We start from the raw sequence: 20,647 nt of genomic DNA on the forward strand, positions 1-20,647 counted from the left end.
CACACCTCTGGTCGAAAATTGCCAGCTAGCTTGAATTTCTTGGCAACACCGGATTTCGGAGAAAATATCGGTTTCACTACTATGTTGTAGGAGGAGAAGTTTAATAGGTCAATTTTCCATACCTCACCCAAGGTTTTTAAGAAGTTTCTAAAAGTTTACTACCAATCACATTCCATTTAACCCTTGCCTGCATGGTTAAAAAAATATACGCTAATGAATATGCAGGGCCTCTGAGGCCCTATATGTGATTTAAATGGTTTAAAAATGTTATTGGGAAGTTTATGCAAATTATTTCTTGCAGTCGTGTAGTGGCTTAATTTATTACACAATAGAATAACAATGGACATTTTCGTACGGATATGTTTGAAAACAACAAGCATTTTACAAGTATTTTGTATTTATTACAATTAGTAGAAAATACAAAAAAAAACTGCAATAAAATATTTTCTTCAGATATACTATTTTTCAGTTTACTCGTATACTTTAAATTTTACACTTTATTTTAAAATTGTAAACACATCTCTGTGAAATGAAACTGTAATTGTCAAAAGAACAATATTTATACAATTACTGATATTGTTGTATGTAAATGACATCATTGTTTAGTAATTTCAGAACGACTTTTTTATGTACAAAACGTATGAATTGCAAATCATTTTACTGTGTTGTTTGCAAATGCTTTTGTCACATTTCGATCATGCCAATGTACTATTTCTTTGAATACTGTATGGACAAATTTCACATCTTTTGCCACTTGTCCCGTCTTGCACCTTTTCAATTCCGCCCATTTTCAAAGCACTAATTGTTGCTAGTGGCAAGTTGAGTACGTGATCTTAGAATCGTCTAGGGTTCCATTAAATTTTGTGCCACTTTCTGTAAGAATAATCGACGATTGTCTCTCTTGTTTGAATTTACGTATATCATCGAATCGTAAGTCTTTCTTTATGTCTTCAAACCTGCTGACAGACATAGTAACTTTGAACATTGGGTTTGACTTCATGGAGAGGAATAGTTCCCTGATTAGCACATCATAGCTTTTTTCTACTCAGCTAGTAACAAAATCCAAAGAAAAGTATTAATTTCGTCCAGACTAAGATTTTCCGATTCTTTTCGCTTCAACGTGGTTCTTCTCTCGTGGTTTGTACAGTGTAAAATTTGATCCATGATTTCGTTTGAAATGAAACAGCCAAACGCATATTTAGACGTGTCTTTTTCACTCCCTTTGAAACACCTCAAGAATTCTTTGTTTTATTATGTGCTGAGGATAGTGATAGAGGAGGGGCTTTTTGCTCCAAATTGTGCAGTTTGGACTAATAAGTGTATCGGAATCACTAATAGATGAACATTGATTAGCTTCATTTTCACTGGTGCCCTCAAAGCCTGAGGTGCGTTTAAATATTCGTAACTTACATGTATATTGGACTTGGATTGAGAGCTAACACAAACTGCACACCAAAACAGCAGGGACACTGCAGATTTCGTACACGCACACTTCTACACACACACACACACACACACACATATATATATATATATATATATATATATATATATATATATATATATATATATATATATATATATATATATATCAGTGTGTCGGATGGAGGATATGATCAAGGGAGGGGCCAAACCAAAATTTGCAATTTTATCCGGGGCTATATTCCGACCTGAACGTCAAGGAGGGTCGGACTATAGCCCCTATAGCCTCCCTTGGATCTGCGCCTATATATATATATATATATATATACTAGCTGAATTTCCCGTTCTTCGTATGGGAGAAATATGTTTATAGAAGTTAGATGACTCGCTATAATTTAATTTGTCATTATTTAATAAGTTTCGTACTTTTATGGATGAAGTGCACGGTTAGCAAGAATAGAAAATTTGGTGAACGGAAATTAATTTATAAAGAAAAGCAACAATAATGCTAATAAATTCGAATGAAGAAAATTGTAGTGAAAGGAAAGTCTGGTTTGGTATTTAATGTTATTTTCATTTTATTTCATACGTAACTAAGTTATTTTATTACAATATTGCTCATAAACTACATTTGTTATCTTATTGTTTGGTGAGTAGATATATAAATTCTGTGGGTTTCCCACTCTAGAGCAAGCTACATACAGAGTAAGAAAGGATGATTCTTTTAAGTTAATACCACATTATGTAAATGTTTGTCCTTGTGCCTTATTTATAGTGATGCTGAATGCTAATCTTACTGGAAATATCAGTCTTTTTAATTGAAACTACAGTTCGGTAGATATGAGCGGAATCCTTGAAATAAATACTTTTTTTTTCCTTTATGCCTTCCTGTATTATCTTTGCTTCAATTATATTGTTTGATAACTGTTTCACGGTCACTCTTTTTCCATTAGATAATGCTGGTGAATACAAATTTCTCAATAAAATTATTGGCGATAATATTTTTAATCTTAAACAATCTTAAACATTCCTGGCATTTGCATTGAATTCAAAAATTGGGTGAGGAAGTTACCACTTTCATTTTCATCAAACAGAATCAATTGATTTATATATATTCGTTCTTTCCCGGGAATCTTGTTTTGAACTTTGAAATTAATATCGTCGACGACCTTATTTCTTACTGCTAATGACTCTTTCAAATAACTAATTTGAATTTGTGTAATTTTGAACAACGTTAGGGTAAACTTTATCTAATAATTCATTTGGATCATTACAGTCATAATTATCTTTAATACAGTCATAATTATCCTTAATTAATAATTCATAATCATAATCTTTACTAAGTTGAACATCCATTTTTAGTATTGAGGATATCGTACTGTCTTGAACTACACGCGTTGTTATTTGTTCCTTCAGCAACCGAGAGTGACGTCATTATACGCTATATGACGTCATCATACATCCAGCCGTCCTCATCATCCGCAAACTTCATTTAAGTATTTGAGGGGCCGCGATGGCTCAGTGGTAGAGCGTTCACTTCTGATGCGTGGGGTCCCTGGTTCGATCCTAGCTCGCACCAAGTGGTCTTTGTGGTGAACAAATTTTGTGTGCATGCGTTTTCTCGGGAACAAACACTGTATGCGTGGATTCTCTCGGGGTTCTCCCGCTTCCACCCACTGTGTACATTCCACCATTTTGTTAATTTCTCATCATTACCGACTCCCTTAGCCTCGGTGCATAATTGTGGGACGTTAAACTAAGTATTTCATTTTATCTCACTTAAATGTTTGAAAATCTAACAAAATATAGTCATATTAATTTCCTTACCATGGATGTCCAACTCGCGAAGCCGACGCTCGTGAACTCGGCACTCGCTCTTATCAGGGCTCGGACTCAATAATTGAGTGTGAGCGCAGTTTGGAGGAGTGCGAGCCCAGTTCAAAGAAGTGATTGCGAGCCCGAGTGAACGCGAGCCCAGTACAATATTGCCATGTATATGCAGAGACACAAGTCCGTTAGGAAACCTTAGCGCTAATTGTTCCTGCGTCTCTTCAGAACAACTCATCCTGAAGAAGGTATTGATGGCACAGGATGACAAACACGTTCTTGCAATGTGCAACACATTTTAGTATAAAAAAGCCAGCAGTAACAAGGCTGTCTTGGAAATTTGGTCCAGAGGGTATTTGCTGAAAGACGTACTCTTCACAAGAGTGACAAGTATCTCGAGTTTAATTTCCTCTGAATGAGAAGGGCGGTTGGTCATATCCGAAAGGTTGGGGAGGTGTCCAAACTTACGAGTTCGATACTCGTGAGCTCGGCACTCGGGCTCAATAATTGAGCATGAGCCCAGTTGCTAGAAGTGAGTGCGAGCCCGAGCGAGTCCAGTGCAAAATGGCCATCTATGTTCCTTACTCAGATGTATTGAAATAGTATTGGGTTAGTAATTATCCTCATCTCCCACATTGGTATATATTAATTTGAAAATAACATTGGTATGCGACTGCTAACAACTCTTGTATGTATGCTCAACGATTTAATTCTTGTGTTAACTGAAAAATGTTACTTTGCATTAATGAAACCGCGGAAAGATTTTAAAATATGGATGTATTATGTATTGTTTTCGATAAGCTTTGATCCCTTCTTATAATAGACATACTTATACACACATTCATACAATCTAGTCTTTACTAGTCTTTATTACTAATGGAACTCATGGAACGCATTTCTAATCTTGATTTAAAATATTCCTTTGGCGATCAAAGTTTCTTAAATGATGATCAATATTCCACATTCATCTTGTAACCATCTTAGAAGACGGTAACTCGATTAATATGCTCGAAATATCGATAATTGTGTAAAAAAAAAATTATAGTCGGCAAACAAATCCCTTATGGTAACTTGATTAATATGCTCGAAATGTTAATGATTATTCAAAGAAATTATAGTCCCTAAAGATATTAATGAAACAATCCCTTAAGGTTCGTATTTTGATATAAATTTAGACATCAGTATTATTATCTTCTTTTTTTTCACCTTTATATGTATGAAGAGAGACACACAGACAAATGTAATACTGGTTCGTTTCAACAATAAGCCTAAATGAGTGGTTACTATGTTTGCTATTTTAGCGGAGAAAGTAACGTACTAGTTCAAGTTCAGAAGAAATAAAAAAAAAAGTAGGATTTTGATCTTTAGTTTTTCTGTTCCAGCAACATATTCGGAAGTCAGGTTGCATTTAAGGAAACCAGAAGATACTTGAAATTTGAAAAGTGACGAAGAGGGGCCGAGAACAAGGAAGAGAAAAGTAAAGAAAAGTATTCTTTCTGACGAAGAATATGATACGCTAAGTTTAGTAAGATTAAGTGAAGATGGAATACAATAAACTATTATTAAGAAATCTATTTATGTCAGACACCCCTATCATTCTTTAGAGTGTTTCGAGTCAAACATGTATATAGATGCAACACAACCTTTCTCTGAGCCTCAGAACCCAATTTCCGACACTCAAAAAACTGGAATTGTCTCAGTGCACTTACCTAACCGACTCTTGTCAGGAAATAGTCAGACATCGACGACAACATCGGAGCAGGCTCCAAGTAGCGGATTACCTATTAGATTTTCCTCTAACAATTCGACAGGAACTTCAGATATTCTTCGAGGTACGTACGTAAATGAATTGCAGTTGATCGTACATTTTCAACATCCAGCCTTGGAACGGGATATACTATTATGGGATCTCTGAATCTCTTTAGAGTTAGCCGAATAGTCTATTTGGATTTAAAACAATATTTAGTTATATTACAAATGCCGAAGGCTATGCATGAACATTATGTGTAATACTATTGTAATACTTTTAGTAATCTGTGCTCATATTATACATATAACAGGCGGCCCGAAGCCAAACAGTACTCAAGGCTTAATTTATGAATGTTAGTCCTGTTTATTTCTAAGGAGACATATATATTTGATCTATTTGATTTACTGTGCTGCAAGGAAAGTACGATTGTGAAATTGTTTATTATTATTATTATTATTATTATTATTATTATTATTATTATTATTATTATTTTATACTTGAAAAACAAGAGTGAAAATATGGAACTGTAAACTGTTTGGTTTGAATTAAGAGAATCATGCTATTCGATTTTATTTAGTACTGAGGATCACTGGACGGAAAATGCTGTTAGTATTTGCAGACAGATTGATTTTTATGGTATTAATAATACAAAATGAATAGAATTTTTAGCAATTACAATTCACACACATACACTCACACACACAAAGTGTAACTTTATGCTTTTGCCGTACAGTTCGTCAGAGAAAAGGAAAGAAGGAAAAAAGAAATTGTGAAGAAGACCACAATATTACAAAATTCAAATAAGATGTAAATTCTAGTTAAAGACCCAGGGTTATGTCCTTAACCATAGAAATACGAAGATGCGTCAAATTTACCCGCAATTTCTTTTTCTCTTTGCCCGAACAAAGGAATTTCACAACTTTTGAATTTTTTGGTATTTTCTTCTGTAATCTAAACTTAAATTTAGTTTCATTAGAAAGCACATTATTATGGTAGTTTTTTTTAACGCAGGTGACTAAATACATTTTTTTAGCAACTTAGAAATGTTAAGAGAAGTACAGGTTTACTTTAATAGGATCATTGTAAACTTATCTATTCTTTGAATGGATGACTAAATTAACGTAATCTACTTTTATACATTGATCAAACGTAATACTCTCAGGTTTAGTATACTAACTTGTCTACACAGGCTAATGTGTTTCAAGCTACTTCATGTCTGCTAACCAAATGCAGTAGTAGTCTGTACTGGGACTTATATTTGTAATATTTCCTATTAAAATAAAATTTTACAAGTCGTAAAATAATTTTAGAACCCACATTTATTAATATCAGTCATTAAATAACTTTAAATTATACTAGTAGGGTTAAAATTGAAATTTACAACTGCGATCAAAATTGACCCCACTTAGTCTTTCACGTGACCAATTATAGTTTAGTCTTCCTAGGGTTAATGTTAAAGAACACGGATGACTACTGATAGTGAATGGTTATGAAGGAATTAGCGGCATGAGAACGGGAAAACACTCACGAATATAATATTGTTGACCATAAAGTCATGAGGCCGGAGATTGAACCAAAGATCCGTCGCATCAAAAGGCAACGTTCTACCTCTGAACAATCAACCTTTTCCTTCCGCAGTGCTGATGAATGACGTTATACTCTAATGACCTGGTATAATTCTCCAACGTATTGGTCTTCTACACACGTCTTCCTAATTGTTCCCCACTTTTTTCCCCAAGATTTCTGATTAACTGGACAGCGAAATTATATTTAAATAAAATCTTTGAGTTTTGTCCCACGGTTATGCGAGGCAGCCTAAAGCAGACGGTGATGATGAGATTGAATTAAATGATGAAGTGAAGAAAGTGGAGGGAAATGGTATAACCCTGAGAAAACCCACACACACGCTGTTTGTCCACCACAAACCTACACTCATGTCCAAAGTTATTGTCCATGTCTATAAATATGTTGTTGTAGAAATAAAATTTGATAACGAATGAGCCCTGTATTTCTTATAATGTTGGTATGTGCATAATCGGCAAAGACATGTATGTAGCAAATTTCATGCCAATAGAGCAGTAAATAAGAACAATAAAACAAAAATAAAACTTTCTTGTCCATTTAGCGACATTTTGTTTTACTCATTCTAATTTACGTACTTATAATTCTTTCCCTATAAAATTTTCCAAAAATATACATTTCTCGATTATACACATAGTATCGGTATTAAAAGTATGCTGCAAAATCATTATCGAATTACATTCTTACAAGAATACAGTTATAGATATGCAACAATCATTTTGGACATGAGTGTAATTTTTATTGTTTTAATGATTTGTGAAATAACATATTTTCTAGTTATATCAACACCTTCAAAACAATATTTCCTAAAATTTATTCCAGATATCAGAATGGTACTTGGCCAAATGCAATCTACTTTAGCTGACCTTAGTGAAAGAGTATCTTCCGTCGAGAAGAAGGTCGACACACTTCTAAGTAATGGTGTGAGTGTGAAAGCAGAGTCCATAAAGGAAGAATCCGATCTTCTTAGCCTTCTGCCTCTGCGAACGTTGGATGATGTTCAAACATTTGAGAGAAAACTTGAAGATCCTAACTTCGGAAAGAAATACGTAAGTGTCCTATCAAAACTGTACAAGTTATGAAGCAGGTTTTTAATGTTCGTTATATCTTTTGATTTACGTCTTTTTGGAACATCTCTCTTTTGACTAAATGTTAGCATCAACTCCATTTTTGCCAATTTACCATTATCATGTGGATTAGCTATGGACTATAATTTTGGAATACTTGCCATTCATACTTGCTAATTTACGAGGCAATTAAATCTTTTGCAGTCAAATTCTTTTAGAAAATATGAAAAACCTAAAACAAAATGTAGTTTATCTTGGTATTTTTCTAATTCTTCTGTTCACAACAGCACTTACATTGTCACAGTAGATTAGATATCTTTTATCAGTCTCACCTATCCGTCACGGTAAATCGGGATTACTGTATCTGCTTTCTCCATAGTCAATTTGTTTGATTAGTTTCTAGTATATTTTTAGTTTGTGTTGATGTTTTGGTTGAGATGCGTGCATGTGTATATTTTTGTGCTAGATCAATAGTGTTATCAAGACATACTCAGCATTTGAAATTGAAAATAATTAAAGAGATTTTATTACTTCTAGTCAATGAAGGAAAAATTGTATTGTGAAACTGTTTCATTTGAGGATATCAAAAGATAAATAATATTAGAACATCTTTGTAAACTATTGCACAAACGTACCAAATTGTTATTTCTTTATTCCTAAATTTTCTTACCTATGATTAAAGTAAGTTGAGCCATTTTTAGCTAGTTTCTGTGCCTCATTTATCTATTTTCTGACACTACTTGTTGGCAGCACTTATTAACCCTTATACAGTATATATCGGGTCTTGCAAAATAAGTGTTACAGCTCTTGGGACGTGACTCCTGCCACCGAGACAAGAAAAAAGTTCTCTTGAACTTTCGGCTATTGGACATAGTTTCGGGTCTACAAGGTGCCGAAAGCGTGGGAAAATGACTTTCGGACGCTAATAGTTCGGAAACTAACCAACGTAAAGAGGGCGGGTAAAAAATTCACTGAAGAAGAAGTCATAACCGCTGTATTGAATTTTGCATGTTTCACAATTCTACCAAACACGCGCAAGGCATTTCCCAAAGAACGTAGGAAATCCGGGATAATCTGCCAAATGAAAATTGGTCTAAATGGATATGAATTGATAGGGTTTCTACCAGGTAACAATAATTCGTTTGTATTAAGTCGATATCTGGAACAAATACAAAATGGCGGACACCATGCCCGTTTTGTGTGGTTGCATTATCGCCATGTACGGATGCTGGCTAACAGTGACATTCTGAGTATTAAGTGTAGCGAATTTGTACTCAAATGCTCTAGAAAGACATCTGGAGTGTCGGTAGAGCACAACAGATGAAGCAGGGTGATTCACATGTGTGGAAACACGTAACGAAAAATGCCCAGAAAAAATGACCTCATACTAAGTAAACGTGAGTTCAAAGCGTCGGAAATGTAAGGAATAGCATCAAGAACATGAACGCCATTGCCAATTTACTAATAATATTCCATCAATTCGATGCAATATGATTTGCACGGTTGTATATCGATAAGGATGCAACAACCGTGGCCAAGTTGAAATTGTGCAAGGGGACTCACAAAGAAACTGAGTAAACTAAAGGAATGTCACTAGTGGGATAGCATAATCGATATTGAAATGTGACCAATATGTGTGTTGATATCAACATTCAGCTAATGGACAAATGTCAACATGTCCAACTACTGCTGGGACACCGTCCCACGTGCGAAAACTAGGAAAATAACGTTGTGAATTCTGCTATTACATCTGGTGCACTTTTTGGTAGAACGTAACTAGAACACCATTGTATCAATGTCCCTCTTTGTTTGGATCATTGTCCCACAGTCGAGACATATGAAAAGAAATCTCTTAATCCATAGTTCAAATTCTGATAGAGCGTGAAAATAACAAACTTGTACCATGTCCTACGTCTTCTGGGACATATGGCGTACTGGAAATATAGGGTAATACATCCAGAAATTCGTATCTTACACACACTGCACATGCCAAGACAAAGACGAAAATGAACCAATTTGGCACATGTAACACTAGTGCTGGAATACCATACATATGGAAAATAAAACGACATGAGAAATAGAAAGAAACGTCTTTAAGCTCTGATTGTTTAAAACTGTGCACTAGTAATAACAAAATGAAACACACAAGCATGTCGGGAGGCTGTGCAAGAGAGCTTGCCAAACAAAGTGGGTACTCCTCAAAGAAATGAATACAGAGAAAGTGAGGCTCCCTCGAAGCCTCAGGGCTAGAGCGCTTGCTTTCGCTCGCGTGGTCGCAGTTTCCAAAATTACTGTGAGCCCACGTCCTTAGATACAAGACCCGAGTAGTTTTTTCCTATTTTTCGCAGGTGGGAAGGTGTCCAAGCAGTAGTGGGATATGCTGATATTTGTTCATTAGCTACATGTCGATATCAACACACACATTGGCCACATTTCAATATCGATCATGCGATCCCATTAGTGACATTCATTTAGATTATCCAATTTCTTAGTCAGTTCCCTTGCACAATTTCAACTTGGCCTCAGTTGTTGCATCTTTATTGTTATGCAACCGTGCAGATCATATTGCATCGGTTTGAGGGAATATTATTGGTGAATTGGCAATGGCTTTCATGTTCTTGACGCTACAGTAATCCTTACATTTCTGACGCTTTGAACTCACGTTCACTTAGTATGAGTGCATTTTTTCTGGGCATTTTTCGTTACTTGTTTCCACACATGTGAATCACCCTGCTTCATCTGTTGTGCTCTACCGACACAGCAGATGTCTTTCTAGAGCATTTGAGTACAAACTCGCTACACTTAATACTCAGAACGACACTGTTGGCCAGCATCCGTACCTGCCGATTATGCAACCGCACACAACGGGCATGAAGGTGTCCGCCATTTTGTATTTGTTCCAGATATCGACCCAATACAAACGAAGCCCTAAAAATTCATATCGCTTTAGACGAATTTTCATTTAGCAGATTATCCGGGACTCCCTACGTTCCTTTGGGGAATCCCTTACGCGTACTTGGTAGGATTGTGAAACATGCAAAATTCAATACAGCAAGTATGACTTCTTCAATGAATTTTTTACCCGCCCTCTTTACGTTGGTTAGTTTCCGAACTATTGGCGTCCGAAAGTCATTTTCCCACGCTTTCGGCACCTTGTAGATCCGAAACTATATCCGATAGAGAACTTTTTTCTTATCCCAATGGCAGGAGTCACCTCCCAAGAGTTGTAACACTTATTCTGCAAGACCCGATATATATATATATATATTGCAAAACCCACGTCCTTTTTTTTTTTACACTTCACATTACGGTATCTAAAAATTAATCTAGTTTCATTCATGCTTCGTTTTTTTTTCACTGGTAGAGAAACATAACAATACGGAGCCTTATATATATTTTTTTCTTTTCGATTTCAGCATGCATTAGATCTAAATAATTTTCTTTCTTTCAGGTAAAAGTATTACTATCAATTGGTGGTAAGGATTTAAAAGGTTTCGCTCATAATGCAATAAGAAGAACTACAAGCTCGCAATGGAATTCTCCTATTCTGGCAGGAAATCCATGGATCATGAAGCAAAAACACACACCTTTGGGTCCACCTAAGTGTGCAAAAAGACCCACAGTAAGTTGATTTGAAAAGCTTTACTGAAATATTTAACTTTATTTATTTATATGTGCTAGTAACGATACAAAATTCCTGCTTGCTTATTACTAAGTTTTACTTCTCTCCTATTGGACGTGTGTTCTCATATTAGTAAGTCCCGAGCAATCAGAAGTAATTCTTCATGAATAAAGTATGCTTTGAGTACTTTAGGATGCTTTTACTGTCAAGTAGTAAAATATGTAAATGTGTTCACCCTTACTGGGTGAATATAACATCTGTGTAGAATATATTAAAAATTTAATACCTGATCCAACACCCAATGTTGTAAAAAAAAAAAAAAAAAAAAAAAAAAAACTTTATTGGCAAAGTACACATTTAAACAAATCTTTGTTTGAAAAAGCATTCAAAAACAATTTGTACGGAAAACCAAAAACCAAATAAAATTCCAAGGTAGGAATGATTCCAGTGTTAAATAAAGTCAATAGTGTCAACGAATTTAAATTGAAGTACAGTGTAGGAATCACTACTGTTCAACCGGTGCTAACTAATTTACGAAGAATTAGTGACTCCAATATTAAAGAACGCCAACAGCAGTATAATTTTGCAGCAGTATAAAGAGCACAACACGATAAATGGACCACCTTGTATTATATATATATATAATACAAGGTGGTCCATTTATCGTGTTATGCTCTTCTAACTTTTAAACTAATAGACAAAAAGTGCTGAAATTTTGCATCCTCAAGAATCGGCAGGGGAAAAATAGTCTGACATATTAAGCTAATGGTACCAGACTAACAGTGTTGCCAACTCAACAAAATTATATATTTTTCAAGCCGCATTACGTCAGATTAGTACAAATTTCAAATTTGCATACAAAACGAAAACGTACAATAATGCACTTTTGTTAAGTGTTGCAAACTAAGGGTGTTACATTATCACAAAAATCCACAAACATCCAAATTTTGGAGGCCTCTACAACAGTAACAATGCAAGTGAAACGAATGAGTCAATGCACAACGGAAGTACGTTAGTGTAGAATACTACGACCAGGCTATGACTTATTGCTAATAAACAGAAAGAGAGTTACAAGGAATAAAATATTTAACTTTTTTCAAGGAGCTTTATTTCGAAAAAGTGTCGAGATAAGTATCACATTTAATTACGTAGATTCTTTTTAAAATATCTGAAGATCATAATGTCGTTTATAGCAATTTGATATTTTTAATTGTTCGGCAGATATAAAAAATAATGTTAAAGTTGGCAATACTGCTAACAATAATGAAATCGCAAGAACTTTTAATAATCACAACTGCCAAAAACCATTGGTCAAGTGTTAAAGTGACGAAGAAATGCAACGCTCATTTTAAAACTTTCTTGGAAGTACGTCATTTTATGCAGTATTACCAAATTTAACAAAAATCATCATATCTCTGGAACTGTTTACAATATCAAATTGCTTACTTCTTCTACTTCAAATGATTTACTTCTAGGTTTTAAAGAATTTGGAGGTTAAAACATTTAAAATTATTTGACGGTACTTTATATAACTAATAATATGATTTTTTAAGTTCCATTTCCATTTGCACTAAAAAGTAAGGTGATTGTTTAGTATTGAGGGTCAGAAACTAGCAAAAAAATGGATGATTTACGGAAGAAATGAGTTGATAGTGATGTTCAAGTAGTCAAGAAAGTACCGAACACATTTTTAGGGTAGTAGGGGATTTATACAAAACGGAAAGGTAAGCGGAAGTGATTTATGTGAGAAAAGAAAGTGAATTGTTGGTAACGAAGTTAGAAAACAACGTGCTATACGGGGCTCTAACCCGCCTTCATTCGCTAACGCTCGCTCTGCAATGCTGTCTGAATTTAATGTTCGTAACGTACGTATTAAACAATAAAACAACCACATCGGAATAGAATATCGCAAAAAAGTAGGGGCAAAAGCTGACCCCCAATGCTAAACAACAGCCAAAGTTATGAAAGTACTAATTTACAAATGATGAAAAGGAACCATTTTGCAAAGTAATTTAGAATTATGTAGAAATAGAGATGAAGTACTATTAATAAACCCTGAACCTCTATTAGTAATAGACTTCGGTCTGTCTCCTCTCCCTGACTCAAATTTCTGAAGAGGTATTCGAACTTCTTTTACATGTAAATCAACGTATGGAATTTCGAGAAATAGGTACAATGAAAGATCGTGTATCGCAATGTTACGTGCTAAAATATAAAAATAAGAAAGTATCTTGAAAATTTTGTGAACACAAATATGTATGCGCAAATGTTAATAAATTGGTGAGAATGTATCTTCTAGCATTTACCCAATCTAATTGGTTTATAACATTTATACATTTAATGTGTTTAAAATATCAGTAATAGAGTCAAGTTGAGCAGATCTATTTCATATATATTTAAACTGTTACTATACAATTCACTATATATTTTTTCACACATATTTAATTGATAGAACATATTGTATATAAATATACATTTATGCGTACTCTCTAAATATAATAAAATGTTAATAAAGTAACATACTACCGTTCAGAATATAAAGATTTTAGAGAATCCTCTGTGAACAACAGTATTAATATGCTGTGATATAAAAATTAATTCAACTTTGAAATCATAATGTAGTAGAAAAATAATTGAATGCAATTTTTTTTTCTGATTGTACATAAATTTCCATTCTGGGAATCTTCCCGAAAAATATCTTCCCGGGAACTTACCAATCACTAAGCAACCCTGAATGAGGTTTTCCTGGGATTTCCTCATTCACATCATGCAACTGCCGGGGTGATACATAACACCCCCAATTCTTTCTTCCTTCCCTTTCCTCAGATTGTGTGCTAGCTGAGGGACGTCATCCCTCAAAAACGTGAAGGGCTAAATGTCAGATGTCGAAAGCCCATAAATCTAAATCCTAATCCTAATCTACACTAACGTGCTTCCGATGTGCATTGCCCCATCCAATTCACTTGCATTGCTACTGTTGTAGAGGTCTCCAAACTTGGGATGATTGTGGACTTTTCTGATACTGTAGCATCCTTAGTTTCAACAATGAACATTAAGTGCAGTATTGTACGTTTTCGTTTTGTATGTAGATTTGAAATTTATAATAATCTGACGTAGTGCCATTTAAAAGAATATAACTTTGTTGGGTTTGCAACACTGCTAGTCTGGTAGTATTACCTAGTATGCCAAACTGTCCCGTGCCGATATTTTAAAGGTGCAAAATTTCAGAGCTTTTTGTCTAACACTAGAACGCAGATAAAAAAATCTAGAAGAACATAGCTTTCGAAATTACCATAATTCCAGTATAAAAAGAGAAAAGTTGCAAGCTTTCAAGACGGCGAATATAAGACAAAGATCAAACTTTCGTCTTTCTGTCGTCTTCATCTTTCAATTATTCGTGACAACGAAGTTAGCCAAAACCTAATGTGTTTTTTGTAGTGTTATTTAAGGTGACTTGAAACGTTGACTCAAAACCGTATCACCACTAAGAGCACCGGAAGAAAGTCTTATTACACTTGTATCGAAAAATGTAACTTTTCAATTATATAATATACCAAAAGTGTGATGCAAGATAACTTTCTATAGTACTCTTTCATAAAAATCACAAAATAGGGGCCTAGCTTAGGTTACTTGAAAAATAATATAGGAATTAGTTTCAGCTCTAGGTATTTATGTTTACAAACCATACCATAATTCCGTAAAGCTATTTGAGAGGGAAACTTATTACAAATAATCGTTTTTTTAAATAAAAATCGCTAGTGTTTGCTTGAAATTTTATCTTTCTTTCAGCTGTTGTTCGTAAGTTACACACCGACGCAACAGAAGAAAAGGTGAAGGAAGTATTGGGTCTTTGGCTGCAGCAAGCGAAGCCTAGACTACTGCGTAGGTGAGTATAGTTTTACCTATTTTTCTTACAATTATGACAGAGATCGGAAAGTTCTTACCATCACAAAAGAAGCTAGGGATCTGCAACTTAGTCCATGGACGCGTCCTTCTCTACATATACATTTCGTATTCACTATATTTCTCACATCTATAGGTCACTAGATCAATATCATATGCATAGAATTCTGTGGAGTTGGAGGAAAAAAAGATTTCCGCTGTTTTAATCCCTTTTACTTTCCCGGACCCCAAGATATGAACATCTCATTAAAAAAATTGTAGTCCCCCCATTTTTCTTGCTTTTGAGAAGGTCAAATACCGAATTCCATGTTTCAAATCTTCAAAGATTTAGAGATACCGACATTTTATTAAAATAATTATAATCCCCACCTTTTTTTCTCCTCTCTACATCGTTTCTTTCTCTTTTCACTAACATGTCAGAAAATGGGCTTAAACACGCAGGAAAGAACTTAGAATTTGAAATCGAAGTACCGAACTTCAAATCTCTCACCTTATGGAATTAAATACTTTACTATAATAATTATAATCCCCATCAATTTTTCTTTCCACCCCCTTTTCTTCCCTCTGAGGCATATTTCAAAGGCGCTGAAATTCATATCTACTTATTTTAAATAATATGCAAATACCAAATTTCATTTTTCAAACCTTCATAAATTCCAAGATTTTAACATTTATAATTGTAATCCTCATTCCTTTTCTTTTCTTTCACATTTTTCCTTTTTTTCCTTTGTACTAAAACATCAAAAAACCGCTTAAATATGTCAAAATATTTGAAATGAGAAATCCGAATATAAATTTCAGGTCTGTAACCTTAAGGAATTCGGAGATATGGTCATATTTTAAAAATACGTCCCACACCTATTTTCCTCCCCTTCCCGCCGAATTTGCTAAAATTCTTCCTTAGTGGTATCCTACGTAAGAAATCAAATGTACTGTCCATATTTAATGTGTCTATCTTAAGCGATTTTGGCCTGTGCAAAGATCAGTCGGTCACTCAATCACTTAGGTCTTTGTATTTTATATAGCGAGATGAGTTAATTTTTACGCACTCATGTATTAATACACAGTGATATGAGATAAAATGTTTACCTTGTACGTACTTATTATTTTATTATCCCTTATAATTTAGCAACTTACTTGTTACTTTCCTCGGAGAGTGGAAATTTTAACTAAAATCGAGATTCATTACAGTTTTATTTTCTTGTCTTCTGGAAGAAAGTACCTCTGTTAGTTTAACTTTAGTTTTTGATTACTCCTATCGGCTGAATGAGATCTTTTTTTTTTATTTTTAAGACTAACTTTTATTCCTTGATTAATTTTGGTGTTGATTACTTTTTTCTATACTGAAGGAAATTTCACTTTTTGAAAACTCTGCGATTTCACAGTAACAGAGAGATAGGCACTTACTGTTATTTTTGCCTTCTAGAAACATTTCCTACCTGCTGCATGAAAAACAGAAAGCAACTAACTCTTTTTTTCTTGACTAATTTTAGTGTTATTTTACTTCTTTTGTATCTACTGAACGAACTCATCTCTTGAGAGAAAAACTACAATACCACCCTCTTTCTTGATTCATGAGAGTTAATTACTTCTTTTCTATACTAAATGAAACCATCTTACATTCTGGAAAGCTCTGCAATGCCATTGTAATAGAGAAACATGCAATTGCAGAATCTTCCAGACGATAAGATTATTTCGTTTAGTATAGAAACAAGCAATTGAGCACTATAATTAATTAAGATACAGAATGGTATTGTATTTTTTTCCTTCTAAGAAGATAAGGTTTCATTCAGGAGATAGAAAAGAAGTCAAATAACATTAATACTAATCAGGAAACATTTTTTTCCTAGAAGATAAAGAGTTCAGCAGTTAGAATTTTTTTTAAAAGAGAAAATAACAGTAAATGCACATTTCTCTCTTACAAAGACATTCCCGGAAGATAAGACTTCATTCAGTATGAAAAAGAAGTAATCAACAAGAAATTTGAACTAGAAATAAAGGTTAATGTTTCATACACAAGATAAAGAAGACTTCATTCAGTAATAGTGGCAGTAATAAAAAATAAATTAAAAAAAGTAAGAGTAGTTTTTTCCGAAAGACAAAAATATTTCAATAGGACGGAGCACGCCAAAGTATGCGTATGCGTAAAAGCTCAACAAAAATTACCAGGGAAATAACTAAGGAGACATAGGTCTTAAAATGTATTCAGAATTCGACTAGATTGAAGTAAACGAAGTGATTTTCCTGCCTTGTGCCATGTACACTGAGAAATGTTTCTGCTTTCAAAGATGGGATATAAAGAACTAGGTCGATAGGTCGCAGGAGTATTTTTTAGTTCTATATAATGAGTTGTGAAACGACGCTAATGACCCCGACACGACATTCCATGAATATGGGTATTTGTTAGAATTAGACGCCGACATGCCTAACCAGGGATTAATAGTAATAAATCTCGTTTTTTGCGGTGTGCAAAAATTTATCTTTTGCGGTGTGAATGGAAAGTATTAAAAAAAGAAAGTAAATGTTTAAGCTATTTGTCAAATATTATTGTGGTTTTGTTTACCAGAATTACTAATATGCGCAATTTTTCTTGTTTCCCCGGTTCTACTCCTGATGAGAGCACCAAAATTTCCAGGTATTAACCCAGCATCACGAAGGAATAGAGAAGTATCTTGAATTAAGGTCTATCGAACTCCTGCCCAGAAAGTCATAATAATGGTGCCTGGGAGACGCTGCGCTGAGAACGTATTAGTCACTTAAACGGGTACCATTTGGCCAGCCATAGCTCTATGGACTGTAGCGAATGGGAGTTTAGTTTTATACTTTTCATTCTATTTCCTAGCTAATTTCATCAGTGTCATCAGTAATACCGTATATCTAAAGAAAATGCAAAGAATATGTCTCTGGACTCTCATATGGTACACATTACAGCTGATGTGTGGTTAGTGTATTACCTACTAACATCATATTTCTGACCTTTACAAGACAATATATGTAGTGAATAGTACATAATGCCACACAACGCAGCAGATTTCAAAATAACTTGGGAATAGAGGGAGCATGGACCCCTTGTTCTTCAGGATCGTCGCCCAATGGTAATGCTTATAAATAAGAGCTTGTGTGTGTGAGCCCCTCCCTTTGAAGAGTTTCAGGCAACGCCATGGCCCTCTATCTCTTTTTATGTTCTGAAGCCTTACTTTTAAACACCTTTTCTTTTTAATTTTATTTCCAGCATCTTTGATTGTACATGGATACTTCCGAGCTCAACGCATTAAAGTATATGGCTAGTTGATTTTAAAAATATTAATAAAAGTATTATCAGTTATAAGGCACTAGCGTAAGAAGCTCACAGATTATAATTTATCACTGAAAGTCCATAAAAAATTATTATTAATCATATATTATTATACAAATTCTAGATATTTCTCAAGCCTTCAACAAACATGTAGAAAATAACTGTGGTAGTTGGTTGTATAGTGTGTCAATCATCTAGTTTCCGCACACAATTAGTCATTGTTACATACGTTTTAATTTATTTTTCTACTTTCTTTGAAATGAACTACAATTATAATGGTTTGATTTTACTTACTTCTACTTCAAATCTATTTAAATATACTTTCAATTCGTAAACATCTTATGTATACTTTTAGTATTTAATCAAATTTAATATAAATAGTATTAAACGTATATATAATGCAAATTAATTTTAGAAAGCAAGGGCCATTTAACTACTTAAAGAAAACAGTGAAACCATATAATTAAATTTCCAGTTCCAGTTCATAAAAAACTGCCTATATAAAATAATAGGCTAATAACCAAATAAGCCATAGGTACTCAACACCATTAAGTAAAGTATTACATTACGACGAAAGCGAAATAAAGTCAAATAAACTTAGTGTTACAGTTACGGTAATGAGTCATCCCTTCTTCATTTGATACGTATGATGAAGGCAATATGCATGTCTTCCTATCAGTGATTCTTTTGTTTTGAAAGAATGAAACGTTGCAAAGATGTTTTCCTCCGCTGTAAGGCTCAGGATTAAAATCCGTGTTTTACTGTCACAAATAATTCCAGTGAATTGTTGCTCAACACCTCCTTACGTATTAGGCACCAGTAACGTTTTTTTTTTTTTTTTAAAAAAAAGAGAGACATATTCCATTGAACCTCTAAGGTATGTTCCAAACTCGTTGCAAAATGGTACGAAGTTGTCCGTGTACACGGTACCTACTATAGTAAATTCTACACTTTTCCTGTGAATTGCGAACTACACTTTCTCATGCATTCTGTTGTACATGACGCAGGATAACGCCTTGTAGGTCATCATCTATCATTTGTGTTGCTCCGTGAAGAATACAAGGTTCACACACTTATGGCCTATCTTTCCTGTGAATCGTGAGATCAGATTGCATTTCATACAAGGCATGGAGAGAAAATTAAATAAATAAATATTTGTTCTTCCATCTCTCTGAGATTTCTTATATCAGTGATCACTTCGTTTGTTTTTCGTAACGCCGTGCTTATACAACAGTACCGAGTGAGTGAATATGACATTTTCTGGATTTATATCAATTGATGGTCTCACAGAACAACACACGCTTTCAGCTAGGAAAAAAAACTTCTGTTCAAAATTTATTGGCACTAGAACATTGAAATAGGTAAAGTGAATAAATACCATGCAGTAGTTACAGTGATGAAACGGGTCCATACTTCGTGACTCGTGATCTCGAAGTAGTCAGATCCCTGACCCTGTATGACCCAGACAGACTCGTGCGATCCCGAGACGACTAAATACCAGACTGTGGGAGAGTATGTTGTAATTGTAACAAACGCGATTCTTTCCTTTCAAGTGTTTCTTATGAGTGATCCTCAAAATTTAATCGAATAAGGCTGTAAAATGTAGAATATAATGGATGCCGCTGAACCGAAATAGTGTTTGCGTAATCTTTGTGTATAGTAGTGTTTAACACTACTTTATTAATTTTCAGTATGGGAAGGTGAATTATATTGTATTTCACATAGTCAAGACAACTTTGAATAAGAAGTGTCACACAGCAAATCTAACATATGAATAGGTGAGCTCGGTTAGGGAATATTAATTCACTATAAAAATTCTACCGTAATGCTATAGAGATCATATTTGGAGTGCTTCCAAGCAATGGATCACCAGATCTGAGAAACGAGTGCTAGACTCTGTTGCCTTGTGTGGCACTTGCTTCAAAGAATAAAAATGTATTTTAATGAAAGCGTATTTATAGAGTAAACAACATGAATGTTTTCTATTAACTGTGCAATCAATTAAATGTTTTTCAGTACCTATTTATGATCGTTATTATTTTGCAGAGAACGAAGAAATTCAAAACCTGTAGTGGAAGGTGACACCGTTGAAGTTGAGGAACCCAATTAAGGAAATAAGTTAAAAATAATACAAAAAAAATGTAAATAAGTACAATAAATAACATTGTAATACAAGCTGA

At 34.2% G+C, this 20,647-nt stretch overlaps 1 protein-coding gene across 1 annotated transcript; it reads left to right on the forward strand.

Annotated features, from left to right (window-relative positions):
- Positions 1–1,764: 1,764 nt before the first annotated feature.
- LOC145690934 (uncharacterized) lies at positions 1,765–20,626 on the forward strand. The gene is made up of 5 exons (XM_081766379.1): positions 1,765–5,081; positions 7,403–7,629; positions 11,099–11,269; positions 15,059–15,155; positions 20,514–20,626. The coding sequence occupies exons 1-4, from the start codon at positions 4,871–4,873 to the stop codon at positions 15,101–15,103; spliced, it is 654 nt and encodes a 217-aa protein (XP_081622505.1). The 5' UTR covers positions 1,765–4,870; the 3' UTR covers positions 15,104–15,155; positions 20,514–20,626.
- The last annotated feature ends 21 nt before the right edge of the window (positions 20,627–20,647 follow it).

Source organism: Thermobia domestica, chromosome 7 (assembly GCF_964235325.1).
Source record: "Thermobia domestica chromosome 7, izTheDome1.hap1.1, whole genome shotgun sequence".
Classification (NCBI taxonomy): domain Eukaryota; kingdom Metazoa; phylum Arthropoda; class Insecta; order Zygentoma; family Lepismatidae; genus Thermobia; species Thermobia domestica.